The 22,449-nt window shown below is 49.4% G+C and overlaps 2 protein-coding genes across 2 annotated transcripts in view; one reads left to right on the top strand and one right to left on the bottom strand.

Moving 5' to 3' along the window:
- Positions 1 to 22,449, bottom strand: part of mnat1 (MNAT1 component of CDK activating kinase) — a 59,651-nt gene that overhangs the window by 6,016 nt on the left and 31,186 nt on the right. The window contains exon 7 of the mRNA XM_079528810.1: positions 11,203 to 11,324. Within this exon, the coding sequence (XP_079384936.1) occupies positions 11,203 to 11,324 (122 nt within the window). The remainder of the gene's footprint in view (positions 1 to 11,202; positions 11,325 to 22,449) is intronic.
- On the top strand, positions 14,839 to 20,724 carry LOC306942633 (DNA-directed RNA polymerase II subunit RPB1-like; the record flags this gene model as incomplete). The annotated part of the gene is made up of 1 exon (XM_079528641.1): positions 14,839 to 20,724. The coding sequence occupies one exon, from the start codon at positions 14,839 to 14,841 to the stop codon at positions 20,722 to 20,724; it is 5,886 nt and encodes a 1,961-aa protein (XP_079384767.1).

Genomic DNA, 22,449 nt, shown 5'->3' with positions numbered 1-22,449 from the left:
TCCTAAGGCAGCTCCAGTTACACTCACAGGGCTGCTACCCCATCTGCCCCTCCTTCACACACACGCACACGCACACACACACAGCATGAGTGTAAAAGCACCCCTGTGCAGGGCTATAACGCACAGCACTGAGCGAATTGTGTTTATGTGAGTGTGTGCGCGCATGAATGCCCACATTCGTGTTTGTCTACCCAATCCACGTGCATTTCAGTACATTGTTTACCTAGGGGCGGGCGGTGTGGTTTGCCATCTCGCCAACAAGCAAAACCAATGTGCCAGCGGGCTATTTCACCATTGGAGAATGTGTGAGCTGGACTGTGGCCTATGGTGCAGAAACCGAAGCCCCTGCAGTCAAGCCAAACACAGAGGACTCTCACAGGTATACTATATCTGTCAACAGAGGCCTTTCATCACCACGGGGTCACAGGTCACACTCTTTTCCATCGAATGCGGTTTCCTCTGGGACACCAGAGTGTGAGATAGATCCTCAACCGCTGGATTACGTGCTGTCCGTCACGTTATTTCTGCACACGCATGTGCCTGTGCGCGCGTGTGTATATGTGTGTGTGTGTGTGTGTGTGTGTGTGTGTAGGGCACATGGTGACATCATACTCCTGTGAGCCCACAGCCCGCTTATCCATTATCATGTGTCTTATCATCACCACTGACAGCCTATGTCTGTTTCTCCGCATCCCAAAGTGAGAGAGAGATAGAGGGATCGAGAGGGAGAGAGCGGGGGTATCAGTAACACTTAGTTAAAGGGAGAACACGTTTGGAGTGTTAACACAAGCATTGGGTGACACTTGACATTAACGCATATAGCAATACATGCTCATTTAGAGTGATTGACAATCTGCAAGCTGTCCTCATGGAAACCTCTGGCCAGTATCAGTGGCCAAGAGCTACTCTTTGTTTTCGCATCTGTGAATGACTGCATTATTGAGGGCCTGCTGCGATAAAGGCCTTTTGTGTGGCAGCCTACAGCCAGCCCAAATACAACTTCACTTCCTTGTGCTAGCATCACCTGTCACTGCCCATCTAATCCACACAGCTCTACTTTGCCCTGCAGCTCCCCTAAGTTGCACCTCCTCTATCTGGCCTGGTGGGGGCAGTAAAGGCTGGCTGACAGACTGACAGCGCCACCAGTATTGACATACAGTAACTCCCACAGATATGGACTTGGTAGAGCCATCACACACACCCTGCTAGCCAGTTAAGACAGGGAGCATCTTGCTCCCTGTCTCTCTCTCTCTTGTCCCTTCCTGATTACTTCCCCCCACCCCCCAAAGAGAGCAGAGTGAACAAACTGGACAGGAGGGTGAGGAAAAATGATATGACATCGGTGTCATCGTTAACCAAATGGGGCCGTAAACAATAGAAGAGGGCATATGCTGTTCAGTGAATGGCTGCTAGCACGAGGCACACCCATATAGCATGCAAGTGCACGCACACCCACCCACACACCCCCCCCCCACACACACACACACACACACACACACACCAAGAGTGCCTGGATACATAGATAGATAGTAACATGTTGGGAATAGAAGACGGGTGCACCATAAGAAGAATAGAGCTCTCCCAGGGGGATTCTCCTCCACAGGTATCGGTTACGGGAGCACCTCGAGCATCAGGGAGAGGCAGCGAGGATTTCAATTAACAAGAGGAGCTGGGAAGAGAACAGAGAGAACAGGGGGGCGACAGAGAAAAACACAAACACAAAGGCAGGGAAAGGTAGAGTGGGGAGAGGGGGCCGGGGGATTCATACATCATAGTAAAGAGGTAACTCCTACAATTAGTTGTGTGCGAGGCAAGTCCCCACAGCCTAGCCCCACATGACGGGAGTTTGTTTTCTTTCTCCCGGCTCTTAAGAGGGGAAAATGAGCCTGATAATCCCTCTGTACATCAATGAGCCCTCTGCCCCTGGGGCAAGGGGAGAGGTGCAGGCAGGGCTTCAGAGTGTGTGTGTGTGTGTGTGTGTGTGTGTGTGTGTGTGTGTGTGTGAAAAAGTAGAAGAGTCCTCGCAACCCTAAAGTCTGATTTACTATTTGTTGTACACGTGTCATTTTAAAAAAATAGGCGATATAGAATCTCACAACGTAGAATAGCATGTTGTAGAATTTTGACAGTGTATGCTTTACAAATCTCTAAAAACACGTGTGCGTGTGTGTGTGTGTGTGTGTGTGTGTGTGTGTGTGTGTGTGTGTGTGTGTCCGTACGTGCGTGCGTGCGGTATAAATAGTCAGGAGACATCACCTCACCCTCTACAAGGTGTTGACCCGGCCGCCTGCATTCAGTGACAAAAAATAAACCTGGGGGCAGGAAGAGGTCGCTACCCCAGGAGATCCCTGCCCCAACGGAGTCCCCCTTCACTGGGGGGGGCTGGTTTGAGCCTGGCCGGGGTCCGTCCGTCCGTCTGTCCGTCTGTCTGTCTGTCTGTCTGTCTGTCTGGGGATTTGGATTGACCCGTGGCACACGGCATTGCAGAGAGGGAAAAAAAACCCTGCTAGACACCAGACCTCTTTTTGGGATGACCAGAATACACCCCCGCCCCCATTTATTGCTCCCTCCATTTCCTTTTAGCCCTTCACTGGGTCACTCAACAAAATGACTCATCCACAAGTAGAAAGCCTCCCCGACAGAGTCAGAGTACTGTGCTCGAATACAGTATGCGCTTATTATTATGACTCATCCTCGAAGGCCTCAAGATCAATATTTGCACAGATCTATGGGAGGGAAAAAACAATGGGGATCTGGCCTCCGCTGACTGTGTCTGTTAATGGTCTGTTTACCGAGACAGACAAGGATAATGGCTTGGACGTGGGGGGTTGGTACAGTACAGTGCAGCGACTACACACCACTCTGTTTCTGCCCTGGCTAGTAATGAGGAGAGTATCAGCTATAATAAGCCGAGTAGCGAAGCTGGGAAGTGTCTCGGTGGACTCAGAATGAAGCACACGGCGTCGACACAGACCGGTTTGCAAGTCAAATAGCTGAGCATGAAGGCTCAAGACTCGCCTCACCTTTACAGGAGCTGTAGCCCTCTTTTGGCTATGCAAATGTACAAATCTGTGCACCTCCGCGGCCGCCGCCATCGAGCTTTCTGGTGTTAACCGTAGAGGCGTATAAATGGCCAAAGGGGGAGAGATGCCTTGAAGTCTTTGGTTACCGTCCAGGCTTGATCTAGTATAGCGTACGAAAGTGGCACGTGCAACGAGAGCAAGGTGTCGAAGAATGCGATGTATTGGATATCCAAGAACCCAAAACTAGCTTGAGGTCTCCGTTATGGTGGCAACAATAAGTGTGTGTGTGTGTGTGTGTGTGGGGGGGGGGGGGGGGGGGGGGGGCGGGGGGGGGGGGGATTGGCTATTGTTGTGTGAAAGCCACACACAGTTAATCATGAACCATTTTCCCATGAATGGAATTTTATTGGAACAAGATTGAATATTCTAATTGCCTGAATGAAAGCAAAACAAGTGTCTCGAGACATTATCTAATAGTAGTAAAACTACATCAAAGGCCTCTGTTCTTGAGGGAGTTCATCTGAGGTCATACCAGACGGCGCCTCACTCGCCTTCATCCAGCCCATAACTTAGGCATCAAAGCTGTGTGTGTGTGTGAGTGAGAGAGAGAGAAAGAGAGAGTGAGTGACTGCTTGAGGCCCAGAGTATGAGCGCCCCTCTCTCTGAGGTGCCATCGCTCTGCTGCCGTCAAGACTCAGCACTGCCATCCCAGCACTGCTTGCTGGGTCCTCCACGGTCAATGACCTCTTGACCCCTCCCCCACGGGCCTCAGCGAGCCCCGGGACCATCAAATGGGACGTGATCCCTGTAGGGATCAGAGAACTCGGGACACATGGAAAAGCCATTGAGGAGCATTTCTCAAAAAAAGAAAAGAAAAAAAACAATATTTCCAACTATCCCTCTGGAGCGACCAGCACGCGCTACACTACTGCTCTCTATACATTTTGGGCAAAAGGAAAACCGTATCACGGCTGACTTGCATTCTCTCAACAGAGAAGCAAACGAGGAAGAGAGAATGAGAAGGATACACGAGTACATTTTCACGTCTTCCCGTTCTGCGTTCCATCCACCAGTTTCCAGTTTCTGCCCCCATCCAATTCAAACACATGGTGATCACCTATAGACAGCAATCGAGGGCATGACACCTACTGTACCTACACCCCTTCCTGCACACTTAAGACCCCATGCACATGGAGTACAGCCGCGAGCATAGAAAAGGTTGCGGGTTTGAGTAAATGGTCCCGCCCCCCCCCTTCTACTAGTAGTAGGGTAGAAAGTACAGTGTTTTAGAGTGCGACGGAGGGGCGCCGTCTCAAGCGAACTTGAGCCACCACGAGCACGATAAAGCGTGCAAGTTTCCATGTCGAGCGTTGCGAAGTTCGCTTAGCCGACTCGGCCCCATTTTGAGTTGTGACCCGATATGGACAGGATAGTAAATCATGTTTTGGCGAGAGCATTTCCCCCTGACTGCCACTCAAAGTGGCTACTGGCCAATCACAGCGCGTCCTTGCACAAGTACACTGGCCAATCACAGTGCGTCCTTACGCAAACCCAGCCCCATCTGCAATAATAGATCAGCTCCTGAGACTCACAAGTCAGTCTCTAAATGCTTCTCTCAATAGAGACTGAGAACAGACCCACGACATGCTGTGCCTCACTGCGCCAGGCGTCAGGGCTTAATCGCTTGACCACAAATGTTAAGAATGTTATTTAGACAGATGCTAGGTTTGATATTTACATGGTATCATGGTTACTTTGTAGCACTTCATTGTTTTCTTTGACTTGACCATTTACCACTGTCATTTGTTGACTAGGGTTCATGCCACTAACTTCAATCTTGCACTTTATAAGTCACTCTGGATAAGATAAATGGCAAAATTGTAAATTGAATTGATTGTATGCAGCTTTAGCTTAGACTTTATATAATGTACTGTGGCTTGGTAATAGCAGACACAAGGTTCAGAGGTCGTCAAGTGAGGTTCATGTTCAGCTGCTGTGCTCGCCAACTCACAGAGACAGACCTGGTCAGTCAGTGGTGGGAAAATGAAGACACAAACCTGGAATCAGGCCAGTCAGAAAGTGAGGCTAGAAGTGCAGACTGCCTGGAATACCGACACAGTCATAACACACATAATACTGTACATAGGCACACAAGCATACCCGCAACCACACACAACACACACCAGCATGCACCAGTCCAAGGGCTGGGTGCGGAGCTAAAGAACACAGGCAGGAGGACAACATCACTCAGAGACCCATTAACCTCTGGCTCCCATCCAGACCAGGAAGCAAAGCAAGCCTCAAATCAGTGCACCTTAGACACTGTCCGTCTGTGTCTGTGTGAGTGTCAGTGTAAGCAAGCACGCGCGTGTGCGTGCGTACGTGTGTGTGCATGTATGTATCTGTGTGGGCATACAATTACTTTGTAATGCACATGAAAAGTGATGTGCGGAAAGGCTATGCCAAATAAAAATCACACTCGCGTGAAGTGAGGGGCGCCTCGCTTATATTGACCCACATGACGTCACATGACATTTACTGCTGTAAACAAACATGAAATGTACGACTTGGTGGCCACTCCGTTTGTTAAAAGTGCTCTAAACAAAAAATAAAAGTCCATATGACGTAATTTCAAAAGCCAGATGTTGGAGGGACTAGCGCCCCTCAAAAAGATGAAGATTTAGACAGTGACATTGGGGTGGAGTGGGTTGGATTGGGGAGAGTGGATGTCGTCGGTGATGCTCTCATGAAAGTAGCAATGTAGCACACTGGCCCCGTTATCTGCACCTCGCGAGCCTTCAGCCAAGTATCCAGTGTTCTGCTTCAGTCTAGAAAAGAAGCACTACTTTCCGGTGCGGAGCAGCACGTCCCCAGGAGGCGAGGAGCACCAGACTAAACACCCCGACTCCTTCAGCTGCTCCCCTTCACCCGAGCCGACGAGAGACGGATGCTTGACAAGCACTCCCAGCAGAAAAACCTCACTTTTTCCACCAATTATAGAGAGCCGTGGCGGGAAGGGGAGGGAGGGGGAAGGAGGCGAAAACTTCAAAATATTATCCGCACTGGCATTTGGCGAAGCGTGTTGAGCAACCCCTGTCAGGAAGATGGACTAATTTCAGGGCGCCCTGTGCCAACACAAACAACTGTTCTTCTAGCTTTCATTGTCAGCACTTGAGGTTTGAGTTGAATTCTTCAATGTGCCGCTGCCAATTCCTCTTCCACCCCCAACCCCTCACACCCACCTCCCCCTAGGATTTGTCCTTGTCCAAGATCCCAGTTAGTCTTTCATCGCCTACGCAGCCAGATCTTAAGAAGCTAGTCTTGTAGAAAACAAACTCAGACACCACATGCTCATCCGTGCACACAAACAAAGAAGGAAGATAGTTAATTCTTCTGTCAGGTTTTCCGGAATCTATACATTCGGGCCCAAACAAACAATAACATCCCTCCTAACAAACATTGCGAACGTGACTTGAACAGTAACATGTGTTAAGAAGATGTATACAAGTGCTCTTGTTCAGGTTGCATCCGTAAGGAGGTGCCTGGGGGTGTGTGTGTGTGTGGGGGGGGGGGCTACAATATGTGCTGGGATTCACATCACAGCCATGTCAGAGTAAACATCTCCCAAGCTCCTTTATTTTGTGACTCCTAGGCAGTGCTTTGACGACATAAATACGGATAACTGGAACACTTACATGTGGAGAGTACTTGCTTCTAATTTAACTTTTAGTTTAAAGGCTTTGAAACGCTCAACATAAGAGCAAGAAGCCGCGGCATGTCATTTCATCAAGAGCTGTCTCGCACACACACACACACACACACACACACACACACACACACACACACACACACACACACACACACACACACACACACACACACACACACACACACACACACACACACACACACACACACACACACACACACACACACACACACACACACACACACAGGTATGTGCTAGTCAATGAAGAGGACAGTATCATACTGCCATCATAGGAGCCTCACACTGTTGGGGTTCCATAGTCTGTGCCTGTGGCAAATCATACACACCTATACACATCAGGGGAAACACATATGAGATTGCGCGCGTGTGCGCGTGCGTGTGTGCGTGTGTGTGTAACTTAGAGGCGCTGGAAGCTGAATGGACACTTTCAGAGGCCCCTGTTGCTTGAAAACGCAGACCTTTTTCTTTATTCCAGTATTGAGGCAGCTGTCTTTAATAAGAGCTCCGCTCAGCCCATATTTATTCAGGTACAGCCGGCAGAGTTAGAGACAGTGAGAGAGAGAGTGAGGGGGGGGGGGGGGGGGATGGGGGGCGTGGCCGATCTTTTTCCTGGCAGGCGTGCAGCGCTCCTGCGGTTTTTTGGGGGGCAAAGGGACAAGGCGAAAAAGACAGACAGTGAGACGGAGTGGGAGAGAGAGAGAGAAAGAGTGCGGTGGACGAAAGAGGGAGTTGAAACAAAAACGCGAGCCTCCGGTCAGGCCTGTGTTGACTGGACATCCTGTGCGGAGACCGAGGGGCCCCAGGGCCCAGAGAGCCCCGGGGGCTACCGGGGAGCCAGTGTGTGGAGCTCAACTCTCCAGTCCCATTCTGACACCCGTGTCCAAGACAAATCACCATTGGTGCTGCTGTCACTGTGGGCCCTGACCAAGACAAACAGCCCCGTTTTAAAAATAAGCGCCTGGCCCCTCATGGCCCCCTCACCTCATCCACACGTAGACACATCCCAATCGCCTCACACATTCACCCAGATTCCCTTCACAGGTCATAGGAGCCTCGACGCTTCACACAGGGGATTCACTTTCACTCGTTGGTCTGTGTTCTCGCTCTCCTCCGCGCACACTGTTCAATCTCACCACATCACACAGAGACCTATTGTTGCCAAAAAAGCTGGGGTTGGAACAATGGGGGTGAGTGGGAGTGCGTATGGCACCACTGAACGTCCTACTGGCTTTGAGTGACTGTGGAACGATGTGCACGCATGCTTAAGTATGTGTGCGTTTATATACTCTCTACATTCGAGTGTGCATGCACAAAACCCCAAACCCAGCAGCTGAATCGCAAATCGCCAACTGCGCAGAAGTGTCAGCAGTATTTCTGGGTTGTACTTAACAGACACACACTGCATCCTGGGAGTTGTGGTTTGTCAGACTGCGCCGGTCTGTGTCGTTGCTTGTGGCCTGTGTGCCGGAGGGACTGGCATTCCTCATTGAGCCGGGCCTCATTTATCTCAGTGGCATAGACCTTCCTCTCCAGTGCAAGTCCACCAGGACCACTGAAATGCTGACACCCCCCCCCCCCCCCAGCCCGACTGCCAAGACCCCCCCCTTTGCCCCCACTCAGCTCCAGCATGCAGCAAACATTGTGTGATGTGTTTCATCTGCATATTGATTAGCCTGGCCAAAAGAATTTGAAACTCAGCACTCCCGTTGCATACATTACATTACATTACATTACATTACAGTCATTTAGCAGACGCTTTTATCCAAAGCGACTTACAATAAGTGTATTCAACATAGGTAGGGAACAAAAACTACTAATCACCAGAAGTTTTTAGTGCATTTTCTGCAAAAACAAGCAACCAAGAGTATACCTAGCGCTAAGGTAAAAGTGCAATATATCAGCTACCTATTTCCTTAACCAGATGAGACAAGATAGCTAAATCAAATGAGCATGAGCTAAAACAATTAAGTGTATCGACTAAACAAGATCCAATAAACAATACAACAATAGAAAACAAGCGTTCGTACAACTAGTTAACAACAAGTAGGTCAGGCAGAGAGGAAGGGTAGTGTTTCCTGAAGAGGTGGGTTTTCAACCTGCGGCGAAATATGGGCAGTGACTCTGCTGTCCTAACATCAGTGGGGAGTTCATTCCACCACTGTGGGGCCAGAACAGAAAAGAGTCGTGACCGTGTGGATCGGCCAGAAGGACCCTTGAGTGACGAGGCAATCAGTCGCCCCGAGGTGGCAGACCGAAGTGGTCGGGCAGGGGTGTAGGCATCGACCATAGCCCGGAGATAGGAAGGAGCTGTTCCTTTCACTGCCCTATAGGCTAACACCAGGGTTTTGAACTGGATGCGGGCCGCTACGGGGAGCCAGTGTAGAGAACGGAGAAGGATGGTTGTGTGGGAGAACTTGGGGCGGTTGAACACCAGACGAGCCGCAGCTTTCTGAACAAGCTCCAGAGGTCTGATGGCAGATGCCGGAGCACCAGCAAGGAGGGAGTTGCAGTAGTCCAGGCGGGAGATGACGAGAGCCTGGATGAGCACCTGGGCTGCCTTCTCCGTGAGGAAGGGGCGAATCCTCCTGATGTTGTAGAGGAGGAATCTGCAGGACCTTGTCACTGATGCGATGTTTGCCGAGAACGTCAGTTGATCGTCCAGGGTCACACCCAGATTTTTCGCAGTCCGAGTTGAGGTCACCACAGCATTATCAATGGTGATGGCCATGTCTCGGTGCGGACAGCCCTTCCCCGGGAGGAACATCAGCTCGGTCTTGTCCAGGTTGAGCTTCAGGTGGTTTGTCGACATCCACGCCGAGATGTCAGCCAGACAAGCAGCAATGCGTGCCTCCACTTGGGTATCAGAGGGGGGGAATGAGAGGATCAGCTGGGTGTCATCGGCATAGCAGTGGTAGGAAAAGCCATGGGAGTGGATGACAGCACCCAGAGATGTAGTGTAGAGAGAGAAAAGAAGAGGACCCAGAACCGAGCCTTGGGGAACCCCAGTTGTGAGCCTGTGTGGTTCTGACACAGACCCTCTCAGCATCACCTGGTAGGAGCGACCCGTCAGGTAGGATGCAAACAGGGAGAGTGCAGAGCCTGAGACACCCATCCCCTCGAGGGTGGAGAGGAGGATCTGATGGTTCACCGTGTCGAACGCTGCAGACAGGTCCAGGAGTATCAGGACGGAGGAGAGAGAGTTCGCTCTAGCGGCATGGAGCGACTCCGTCACTGCCAGCAGGGCAGTCTCTGTCGAGTGACCCACTTTGAAACCAGACTGGTTGGAGTCCAGGAGGTTGTTCTGGTGGAGATACTTCTTTACATAATGTAAAGAAGTGCCAGTTATTCTACCTAAAGTCCTCCAATCCGTTATGTGGAAAACAGCCACCATAATTAGGTGCCTCTTCATAGTAATTAGGTAAATGCAAACAAAATGAAACAAAATTCAATAGTGGCATTCTTTGTGCAGAATTAATACTATGTGACACAAAAAAGTGCCACAAAATTAGCAAAGTCTCAACAGAGCTTAAAATATAGGAAACATGTATAGTCTGGAAGGCATTACAGCTTGTGTCCAATAAATATATATTTGGGTGCTCTTAAAGGGTTCCATAACCATACTGGGCATATTTTAGCATATTACGCCATGTAAAATAAATGCTTTTAAATAGTTTGGAATGCATCAGATTAATTTGAAGAAATGAAATTAAACTTGTTCAAATGTGCATATCTCAGCAACATGGCAGTTACAGTAAGGCTGAAACACCCCAGAAGGTTTCCACCAATCAATGTCTAAAATGAAAGAAAAGGAAAAAAATAATCTAAATGTGCCTCTCTCACCCAATAAAAGCAGGCTTTTACCAGCGTGTGGGCAGGCTTTAGTGCCAGCCAGTTGCAGTGCAGACGGCAGGGTGCTGAACCGTCTGATGGATGGCCTGTGTTTGGTGAGGACTGGACCAATGGCGTCGTGGATTGATTGGCCCATGGGGGCTGTCGGGGGGGAAAGCACTTCCTGTGTGTGTTAATGGACACTCCTGCAGAGGCACTGTAGTGGCTTCTGGCAGTGCAATACCGGTTGTTTCCCTCTCCCTCTCTCTCTCTCTCTCTCTGTCTACCACCCATACCCTGCTTCCACCCTCCCAGCTAATCAGGGGAGACTTCAGTGAGAGGAGCCAGGCTTCCCAGATGAGCGTCTGCTCTGCTTCTGCAATGCGCTCAACAACAGACAAGAGCTCGAAGCCAACTCCATTTGAAATTCCATCAGTCCCATGATTTCAGTTTATTGTTTGAGCAGTGAACCTGATCGCTGTGCTTCTGTCTCAGAACGCGAACTGAAACCTCTATAATATTCTTGTGGTATTGAAGAAGCGGATAAATGACCCCATCCCCATGTCCGCAGCGGAAGTGTGTAGTCAAGTGTGTAGATAAAGTGTGTGCAGGACTTCATACCCATGTCTATCGAGTAGATCCAGTTGTGGTACCAGCGGCCCATACGTTTCGATGTGAAGGGGCTGGTATTGATAGAGAGTCTCTGCTATCCTGGCCACAGGCTGGAGAGACACCGTCTGACCCTGCAGAAACCACAGCAGAGAGAAAACGTTAACACAATAATCTTCATTGTCTCTGTTTAGCATGCTGTTAAGTATTGGAAACTATGGCCTAATGCGCAATCAGCATGACAAAGCAACGGAAAAACCATTTGGAAGACACAGGGCTTAGTGTCAATCATAACAGAGAGGTAACAACCACCAGTTCTTGACTGACTGGTTTGGAAATGAGACTTTAGTCGGACAACATTTTTCAGTTCCAGCGAAGTCGGTTTTGGGAAGAGTCATGACTAGAACAGTGAGTGAGCATGTTGGTCGTGGTTCAATACACAGTGTTGGCTGACTTATCAACTGCTGCAAGGATTCTTAGATGGAAATCTCTTTTTTTGTTTTTTTATTTGAAGAACGTGCTGTTGAAATTTGGGTTGCGGTGTGGAAAGCCCACCGGCCCTGCAAACGATGAAATACAAATATGAAAAAGAACAATCCTGTGGTGCTCGAAAACCAAAACATAGCTACAAACACACATTGTGAAAACTCAAAAAGACTGGGTAAGTAGTGTAATGATGCGTGAATGAAGAATATAGCCAGAGTAATCATAAGTCCCATGTTGATTAACAACACCAGAGATTGGCCAATCAGAGTGTGGTGTCTCTTGATTGTGTTCCGTGCACAGGTTTAGTGGGAAACTAAAGCCTGCCTCATGTACGCTTCCATGCTCGCAGAAAAAAGCCCATCTACTGGTCGCGATAAGCATAACAGCATCATTTCATGCATGTATGAGTGTTACGGTTCACTTTCATCCATGGTTATACTGAGGTTAATAATTGTATAAAAGTAATTTTATAAAAGTAATTTTATAAAATTTGGGATCAGTTCCCAGTTTCTACAACCTCCACATCTGGGAGTTTGAGGTCACAATATCTCATTGGCCAAATGCTGGCTAACAGGCCCCAGATCCTTACACCAACCACAGCCACACTAATCCCATACCTAAATTGAATGATCTCTAACCCAATATTACGTCAAATAAGTACATTTGAGTAAACTCAAACACACGTTACAAATAAGAGATTTAAGAAACAAGGTATGGTATAATTAAAAAAAACATTTAAAGAAAATAAAAACGAATGTATGTGGAAAAATTACAAATTAAAATAAGAAATTATTAAAGACTGTAAGCAGGTGTGTTGAGGCCTACACACATTACACCTAAAACTATGTCATCTCAGCTCTGCTCTGGCTGTTCATTATATGCATCGAGGGTATGACACTGTCAGACTTGCCAGTACAGAAGCTACTACTGTACTTTTCTTTTTTTTTTTTTACTCTCCTCCAATCCATAGTTATTAATAAAGGCTGAGATTTCAATCTGTCTGCCTTTCGGTGGAAATACAGACTCCAGTTTCTCATGCCCTTGACCGTGGCTATTGAGTGAGAAACGCGATACTTGTTCTGGACGCTGTAGGACTGTTCAATTTGAGGCCGTGCAGATAAAAAGGCTGGGGGGTGGGGGTTGGGGGGGTGGTCCACACACCGGTTCAGGCGACTGTGTTCTCTCCCACATTGAAGCAATCGGACGGACCTGCTGGAGTCTCGATGACAATGAAATGAACCCGAAATTAAAGAGGCTGAGGTCTAAACAAATGCAGACTATTTGAGAGAGCAGAAGAGTGAACTGAGAGACAGAGAGGAGATAAAGAGAGCAGCAGGGAATGGGATAGAGAGCGAGCAACAGAGAGAGAGAACGCAGAGGGGAGCTGATGAAAACCAACTAAACGAGTAACATGTGCCCCGCAGCGACTGCCTGCCCTCACACATGCTCTGTGCCCTTACAAGCATACATAAGCACAATAAAAAACAACTAAAGCTGGGCAACCAAAAAATAGGACCCAGCAGCCAATGCTGCACACAAACTTGAAATGAACAGTAAAAAATCACACCCGTGTGAACTGAGTGGTGTAAGGTTTTATATAGCATGATCAGCTGTGGTCTGACGTAATGTCTGACGTAATGAAATCACACCCGGATGTGATTTCACAACTGGCTTTTTTTGTGCAGAAAAAATGAGCATGGTTGCTACGGTCATCCAGTTCACCCGGGTGTGATTTAATTACGTCAGAAATTATTTTGAACATAGCAACCATGCTCATTTTTTCTGCACACAAAAGCCAGTTGTAGGAGTGGTTTACACCACTCAAAAATACGGCCTCATAACGGCCTATATCAACAACAAAAGTGGTCACCGGCCTACTCTGGGACCACGCAAGTCAGGAGCGATGCAAGTAGGGAATTCTTTCCTCACACGGTTATTCTGTAGTATGACATTCGTATATATGGAGATCTCTGTATCATGTGTCACTATTATATCCACTATAGAGCGGTGCCCGTTGGGCACTGGCCTACTTGGAAATGCATGCCCCACCACAGTTATGTCTGTGTGCCTTTTATACCCATATATGGAGTTCTTTATCAGGCATGCCCAAATACGGAGTCTATGCAGATGTCAGAACCTCATTGTGATGTCAGAACAGGCCAGCTCCATATATGGAGATCTACGGGTGATCAGGTGTGATCAATCGGCTGGGCAGGGGCCCTGTCCAGAGCGGTACCCATTGGGCACTGACCTACATGGAACGATGCAAGTTGGAAATGCATGCCCCATCCAGTTATTATGTCTGTGTCCCTTTTATGCCCATATATGGAGTTCTTTGTTAGGCATGCCCAAATACGGAGTCTATGCATTTGTCAGAATGATGTAAAAACAGGACAGCTCCATATAGCGACCAATATGCCCATATATGCAGATCACTGATGTTATCAGTACATGCCCATACTGTACATGGGCATGCCCCCTTTTGTGGAACTGACTGATTTGATTGCGCCTGGTGCCATGACGACACACTGAAGTTAGACAACACACTCCATATTTGGGCATAGCTGCATTGGGAACCTATATGGTTATATCTGAGTCAGTGAGTGACGTGGCGGTGTCCCTCCCAGTAGACAATTTTAATATATGCTTTCCAAAACGTGTGATGTCAGTGTGAGTCATCATTAGTGACATCAGCATGGTTTATATAACTTCCGGCACGTATAATATTCACCATATACGGTAATTTAACCGAACATCTACCCACAAGGACATTTTAATATATAGGATAGGAAAAGTAAAATTGGCCAGCTCCTTTCCTACGGAAAATGGGAGTAAAGACATCTTAGAACAGATGCACTTTTAAAAGAAAGATCTTGGAACACAGAAAATCATTATTTTATATTAAGTGATTAGCACTTAGAGAGCGCTACAGTGTAGAACATAAAGAGGGAGGGGGAACAGCCGTTAGCCAGGTGGAAATAAAACGTAAATAATTTGGTCGTTAGGGGCAACAAACAACTAGGGTCTTGGGATATCGCTGCCTTCGGAGAGATTCTGGTCACCGTCGGCAGCCTGGCCAGAGCCCTGGTGACAGTTTTCAAGGTTGTTCCTTTCTCACAAAGCTGCGTGCCGAGGGAGGACGCGTCTCTTTGAATAGACAGGATGCTCTCCAACGACAACGCATGCCCACTGCGCCTCATCAAGGGAGTACAATTCGGAATAATCGGCCCAGATGAGCTTAAACGGATGTCTGTCACAGAAGGGGGAATCAAATACCCCGAAACCACAGGAGGGCGTCTGAAACTTGGTGGCCTTATGGACCCAAGGCAAGGCGTTATCGAACGATCTGGAAGGTGTCAAACATGTGCAGGTAACATGGCAGAATGTCCAGGACATTTTGGACATATAGAGCTGGCAATGCCAGTCTTCCATGTGGGCTTCATACCAAAGATCATGAAGGTTCTCCGATGTGTGTGCTTCTTTTGCTCCAAGCTGTTAGTGGATTCGAATAATCCAAAGATCAAAGACATCCTGTGCAAATCTAAAGGGCAGCCCAGAAAGCGCTTGACATATATATACGAGTTGTGCAAAGGCAAACATATCTGTGAAGGAGGAGAGGAGATGGACAACAAATTTGGAGTAGAGCAGCAGGAGGCAGACTCGGAAGACATAACTAAGGAGGAGGGCCATGGTGGCTGCGGACGCTACCAGCCACATATCCACCGCTCTGGCCTGGAGCTGTATGCCGAGTGGAAGCACGTCAATGAGGACTCCCAGGAGAAGAAGATCCTGTTGAGCCCTGGCCGTGTGCATGAAATCTTCAAACGCATCTCGGACGAGGAAGACAATATTCTGGGCATGGACCCCAAGTTCGCCCGGCCAGAGTGGATGATTGTCACTGTTTTGCCAGTGCCTCCACTGGCCATCAGGCCAGCTGTAGTCATGCAGGGCTCCCGCAACCAGGATGACTTGACCTACAAACTGGCTGATATAGTCAAGATTAACAAACAACTGAGAAGAAATGAGCAGAGTGGTGCTGCGGCTCACGTTATCGCCGAGGACGTCAAGCTCCTTCAGTTCCATGTAGCCACACTGATAGACAATGAGCTGCCAGGCCTGCCCAGGGCATTGCAAAAGTCTGGCCGCGAACTCAAATCCCTCAAACAGCGTCTAAAGGGGAAGGAAGGGCGTGTCCGTGGTAACCTGATGGGGAAGCGTGTGGACTTCTCAGCTCGAACTGTCATCACCCCCGACCCCAATCTGCAAATTGACGAAGTGGGCGTTCCACGATCCATCGCAGCCAACATGACCTTCCCAGAAATAGTCACACCATTTAATATTGACAGGTTACAAGAGTTGGTACGGCGAGGCAACAGCCAGTACCCAGGAGCCAAATATATTATCTGTGATAATGGGGACAGAATTGATCTGCGATTCCACCCCAAACCAGGTGATCTTAATCTACAGATTGGCTACAAGGTGGAAAGACACATGTACGACGGAGACATTATCGTCTTCAACCGACAGCCCACACTACACAAAATGTCCATGATGGGGCACAGAGTTCGGATCCTTCCGTGGTCCACCTTCCGACTTAATCTCAGTGTGACCACCCCGTACAATGCAGACTTCGATGGCGACGAGATGAACCTGCATCTGCCCCAGTCCCTCGAGACAAAGGCAGAAATCCAGGAGTTGGCCATGGTGCCACGCATGATTGTTACACCCCAGTCCAACAGGCCTGTCATGGGAATTGTGCAGGATACGCTCACAGCTGTCCGCAAATTCACCAAAAGGGACGTTTTCTTAGACAGGGGTGAGATGATGAACCTGCTCATGTTCCTCTCCACGTGGGACGGGAAGGTGCCGCAGCCAGCTATTCTCAAGCCCCGCCCCCTATGGACAGGCAAGCAGATATTCAGCCTCATCATTCCCGGAAAAATCAATGTCATACGAACGCACAGCACCCATCCCGACGAGGAGGACAGTGGACCTTACAAACACATCTCCCCAGGAGACACCAAGGTCATAGTGGAGAATGGTGAGCTGATCATGGGCATCTTGTGTAAGAAGTCTCTTGGAACATCAGCTGGCTCCCTGGTCCACATCTCCTACTTGGAGATGGGCCACGACATCACCAGACTCTTCTACTCCAACATTCAGACTGTGGTTAACAACTGGCTGCTCATTGAGGGTCACTCCATCGGTATTGGTGACTCTATTGCTGATGCAAAGACTTACCTTGACATCCAGAATACCATCAAGAAAGCTAAAAAGGATGTGATAGAAGTTATCGAGAAAGCCCACAACGACGAGTTGGAGCTGACCCCAGGTAACACGCTGAGGCAGGCCTTTGAGAACCGGGTCAACCGTATCCTCAATGACGCCCGTGACAAGACAGGATCCTCTGCTCAGACGTCCCTGTCTGAATACAACAACTTTAAGTCCATGGTGGTGGCCGGGTCCAAGGGATCCAAGATCAACATATCACAGGTTATTGCAGTGGTGGGGCAGCAGAACGTTGAGGGTAAGCGAATCCCTTTTGGCTTCAAGCATCGCACGTTGCCCCACTTCGTTAAGGATGATTATGGCCCTGAGAGCAGAGGCTTCGTAGAGAACTCCTACCTGGCCGGCTTAACGCCCACAGAGTTCTATTTCCATGCCATGGCAGGCAGAGAGGGTCTGATCGACACAGCTGTTAAGACTGCTGAGACTGGTTATATCCAGCGCCGCCTGGTCAAATCCATGGAGTCGGTGATGGTGAAGTATGACGCCACGGTGCGTAACTCCATAAACCAGGTGGTCCAGCTGCGCTACGGTGAGGATGGCCTGGCCGGAGAAGCTGTGGAGTTCCAAAACATGGCCACGCTCAAACCCTCAAACAAGGCCTTCGAAAAGAAGTTTAAGTTTGACTACACTAATATCCGGGCACTGAGGCGCACCCTGCAGGAGGATGTGGTGAAAGATGTGATGACAAATGCTCATGTACAGGGCTCCTTGGAGAAGGAATTTGATAAGATGATGGTAGACAGAAAGATCCTCAGGGACATCTTCCCCACTGGTGATAGCAAGGTGGTGCTGCCATGCAACCTGGCCAGAATGATCTGGAATGCCCAGAAGATCTTCAGAATTAACATCCGCACCCCCACAGATCTCAATCCTTTTCGAGTGGTCAAAGGTGTTGAGGAGCTGAGTAAGAAGCTGGTGATTGTGAACGGTGAAGACCCACTGAGCAAACAGGCGCAGCAGAACGCCACACTCCTCTTCAACATCCACCTGCGCTCCACCCTCTGCTCCAGACGCATGACAGAGGAGTTCCGCCTCTCCACAGAAGCCTTTGAGTGGCTCCTAGGAGAGATTGAAACAAAGTTTAACCTGTCCATTACCCACCCAGGTGAGATGGTGGGGGTCTTGGCTGCCCAGTCGCTGGGAGAGCCCGCCACCCAGATGACGCTCAACACCTTCCATTACGCTGGTGTGTCGGCCAAGAACGTCACGCTGGGCGTGCCGCGTCTCAAGGAGCTGATTAACATCTCCAAGAGGCCCAAGACCCCCTCGCTGACGGTCTTCCTCTTGGGCCAGGCGGCACGTGATGCAGAGAGGGCCAAGGACGTCTTGTGTCATCTGGAGCACGCCACCTTGCGCAAGGTGACGGCCAATACTGCCATCTACTATGACCCCAACCCCCAGAACACAGTCGTGAATGAGGACCAAGAATGGGTGAACGTCTACTATGAGATGCCTGACTTCGACGTGACGCGCATCTCTCCCTGGCTGCTGCGTATCGAACTGGACCGCAAGCACATGACAGACCGCAAGCTCACCATGGAGCAGATCGCTGAGAAGATAAATGCCGGTTTCGGTGAGGACCTCAATTGCATCTTCAATGACGATAATGCAGAGAAGCTGGTTCTGCGAATCCGTATCATGAACAGTGACAAGAACAAGTTCCAGGAGGACGAGGAGGTGGTGAAGGACAAGATGGATGATGATGTTTTCCTGAGATACATTGAATCCAACATGCTGACACACATGACACTGAAGGGCATCGAGCAGATCAGCAAGGTGTACATGCACTTGCCCCAGACGGATAAGAAAAAAAAGATCATCATCACGGAGGAAGGCGAGTTCAAGGCCCTGCAGGAATGGATCCTTGAAACGGACGGAGTGGGCCTCATGAGGGTCCTCAGCGAGAAGGACGTGGACCCCGTCAGGACCACCTCCAACGACATTGTGGAGATCTTCACGGTGCTGGGTATCGAGGCTGTGCGCAAGGCTCTGGAGCGTGAGTTGAACCATGTCATCTCATTTGACGGTTCCTACGTCAACTATCGTCACTTGGCCCTACTTTGTGACACCATGACATGCAGAGGACATCTGATGGCCATCACACGTCACGGCATCAACCGGCAAGGCACAGGGCCTCTCTTGAAGTGCTCCTTTGAGGAGACGGTGAACGTTCTGATGGAAGCGTCATTCCACGGAGAGAGTGACCCAATGAAGGGTGTGTCCGAGAACATCATGCTTGGTCAGCTGGCTCCAGCTGGGACAGGATGCTTCGACCTGTTGCTGGATGCCGAGAAGTGTAAATATGGCATGGAGATCCCTACAAACATCCCCAGCATCAGTGTGGCAGGACCCACCGGAGGGTTCTTTGGTTCGGTACCCAGCCCCATGAGTGGCATGTCACCTGCCATGACCCCATGGAACACGGGAGCGACCCCAGCATACGGTCCATGGTCCCCTAGCGTTGCAAGCGGCATGACTCCGGGAGCAGCAGGCTTTTCACCCAGCGCAGCATCCGATGTGACTGGCTTCTTTCCAGGCTACTCACCAGCATGGTCCCCTACCCCTGGGTCACCTGGCTCAGCCAGCCCATACATCCCCTCTCCAGGTGGAGCCATGTCCCCCAACTACTCGCCCACCTCCCCGGCATACGAGCCTCGTTCTCCTGGCGGCTACACTCCGCAGAGCCCAGGTTACTCCCCGACGTCGCCTTCCTACTTGCCGACCTCCCCCTCTTACTCCTCCACCAGCCCCAACTACAGCCCCACATCTCCCTCCTACTCTCCCACCTCTCCCAGTTACTCGGCCACTTCCCCCTCGCCCACGTCGCCATCTTACTCGCCTACATCCCCGTCGTACTCTTCCACCTCTCCCCGTTACAGTCCTACGTCGCCGAGCTACAGCTCGACGTCGCCCAGCTACTCGCGCACATCTCCCTTCTACTCTCCTACATCCCCCTCTTACTCCCCCACGTCACCGTCCTATTCTCCCACATCTCCCTCCTACTCTCCTACATCCACCTCTTACTCCCCCACGTCACCGTCCTATTCTCCCACATCCCCCTCCTACTCTCCTACATCCCCCTCCTACTCCCCCACGTCACCGTCCTATTCTCCCACATCCCCCTCCTACTCTCCTACATCCCCCTCCTACTCCCCCACGTCACCATCCTATTCTCCCACATCCCCCTCCTACTCTCCTACTAGCCCGAGCTACAGTCCCACTTCGCCCAACTACACTCCCACCTCCCCAAGATACTCCCCTACATCCCCCTGCTACTCTCCCACCTCTCCATCCTACTCCCCCTCCAGTCCATGTTACACCCCCCAGTCACCCACCTATACGCCGCGCTCCGCCTCATACAGCCCCAGCTCGCCCTCCTATTCCCCTAGCTCTCCCAAATACACCCCCATCTCCTACAGCCCAAGCTCCCCGGAGTATACCCCAACGTCGCCCAAGTACTGCCCCACTTCCCTCAAGTATTCCCCGACATCACCCAAGTACTCGCCCACCTCTCCAACCTACTCACCCACGACTCCAAAGTACAGTTCACCCACTTACCCCCCCATGACCACTACCTACACCCCGACCAGCCCCAAATACTCCCCCACATCGCCCACCTACTCCCCCACCTCGCCCAGGTACTCGCCCACTTCCACCACATTCTCGCCCACCAGTCCTGCTCCACCTCCCCCTGGCTACAGCCCGACTTCACCCACATACAGCCTCATCAGCCCCGACGACAGCGACGATGAGAACTGAGCTGCTACGGAGACAGGGTGGCAGCAGCTGAGGCTATTCTCACATCATCAAACCCTCTACACTCAAGACACGATCTATATGGCCATGAACCCTGGCCATGGCCAAAAGAAAAGAAAATAGGTCCATATACTGTATAGGCATATATGGGATGCCCTAATACAATCCCTGTTATGCCCATATATGGAGATCCCTGATGTCACCAATATTAACCCCATATGTGGGAATGTCAATATATGACCATATTGTTGTTTCAGGCCTGAAAACGTCAATACAAAAATAAAAAGGTCCATATATGGGCATTCATAGACGATGCCCTAATACAATCCCTGGTATGCCCATATATGGAGATCCTTGGTTTGTCATCAATATTAACTCATAGATCACCAGCGCCATCTAGCGATAGTTCAGCACACGCCACCATTCAATTCCATTCCATTACGTCATAGAAGAAGCCCGCCTCTCGAGGTGCTCGCATGGATGGAACTATTAACTACAGAAGCGTCTTTAGACTAGAGGCATTCATATTTTAGACGCACGGTCACCGGGAGTTGCTATTGAGCCACTAAACACGGTCGCTTTGTTCATCCACCGCGATCTGAGCTGGAATACTAATAAAAAGGACTAGAAAAGCCTCAGCCCCCACCTTTCTGTTTTTCCATGCATTGAGCCTGAAGGGAAAGCCAATAGAACACGGAGCTGCAGATCGACCGAGAGCTTTTACATGCGGTAAGCCAACATTATAGCTTTATCATAAAAAAAAACGCTAAATAACACGTTAAAACGTATTTAGCACCGTGGGAATAATGTATTAAATCAGTTATTGGCCGTCTATATGGTCATACTGTGACAGTCTCAAGATAACTAGTGTGGTTGCCGCGACGCGAGTCACACTTGCAAATGAACCAAGTTGGTACAACACATCGATTACCATATGTGGAGCGCCAGTGCTCGCCCAGCAGTCTGCCGTCACCCAAGCGGATACATGCACGTTAACTATTGTGTGTGAAAATATATATATATTTTTAAAAGAGTAAAAAATAAATAAAAAAAAAATCCTCTGTTGCCGATGCCCCTCTGCCCCGTCCGATCTGTACGTCTGACTCAGCTGAGCCCTGCTGACATGCACAAGCTTGATTTATACTTAGTTCTGCACGTGTCACACATAACAAAAATAGCTGATCTACAAGCTCACAACGTGTCACACTGCGGTGCGATGTGAGCTTATAGATCGGCTATGCTCAGTGCAAGACACCGGCGTGCAACCAAGTATAAATCAGCCATAATGAAACCCAGACAAGTCACTCTCCCTCCTCCATCCGTCTTCTTTCAAACTTTCAGCACTGTATAACCACCAACACTACGACAGTCCAAGAGGCAGACTGGGAAAGAGGAGAGGAGAGAAGGTTTGAGTTTAGAGAGTTGAAAGACAAAGCAAGAAGTTAAGAGACAATAATAAATCAATGTTAAAACAACAGAGCACAGTTGAGCCAGCCACCACCCTAGAGGCGATTCTGTTGCATTCTACTCTAAGGTCACCTTGAAAATTGGCACAAATATCAACGCAAACACACACACTCAAGCGACAACCTTCTGTTCATGATTAAAAAGGACATTTTTAATAACTTCGTGTCATGTTTGACAATTAATGAACAGTAAAAAGTAATCTTTACAGCCATCCAGAGACACCTCTGAAAATGGCCCCGTCCGTCTGTCATATTGGAACAG

The sequence above is a fragment of the Electrona antarctica genome (assembly GCF_951216825.1).
Source record: "Electrona antarctica genome assembly, chromosome: 18".
In the NCBI taxonomy this organism is placed as follows: domain Eukaryota; kingdom Metazoa; phylum Chordata; class Actinopteri; order Myctophiformes; family Myctophidae; genus Electrona; species Electrona antarctica.
Note: the sequence above shows the minus strand (reverse complement) of the source record. Positions and strands in the feature narration are given on the sequence as shown.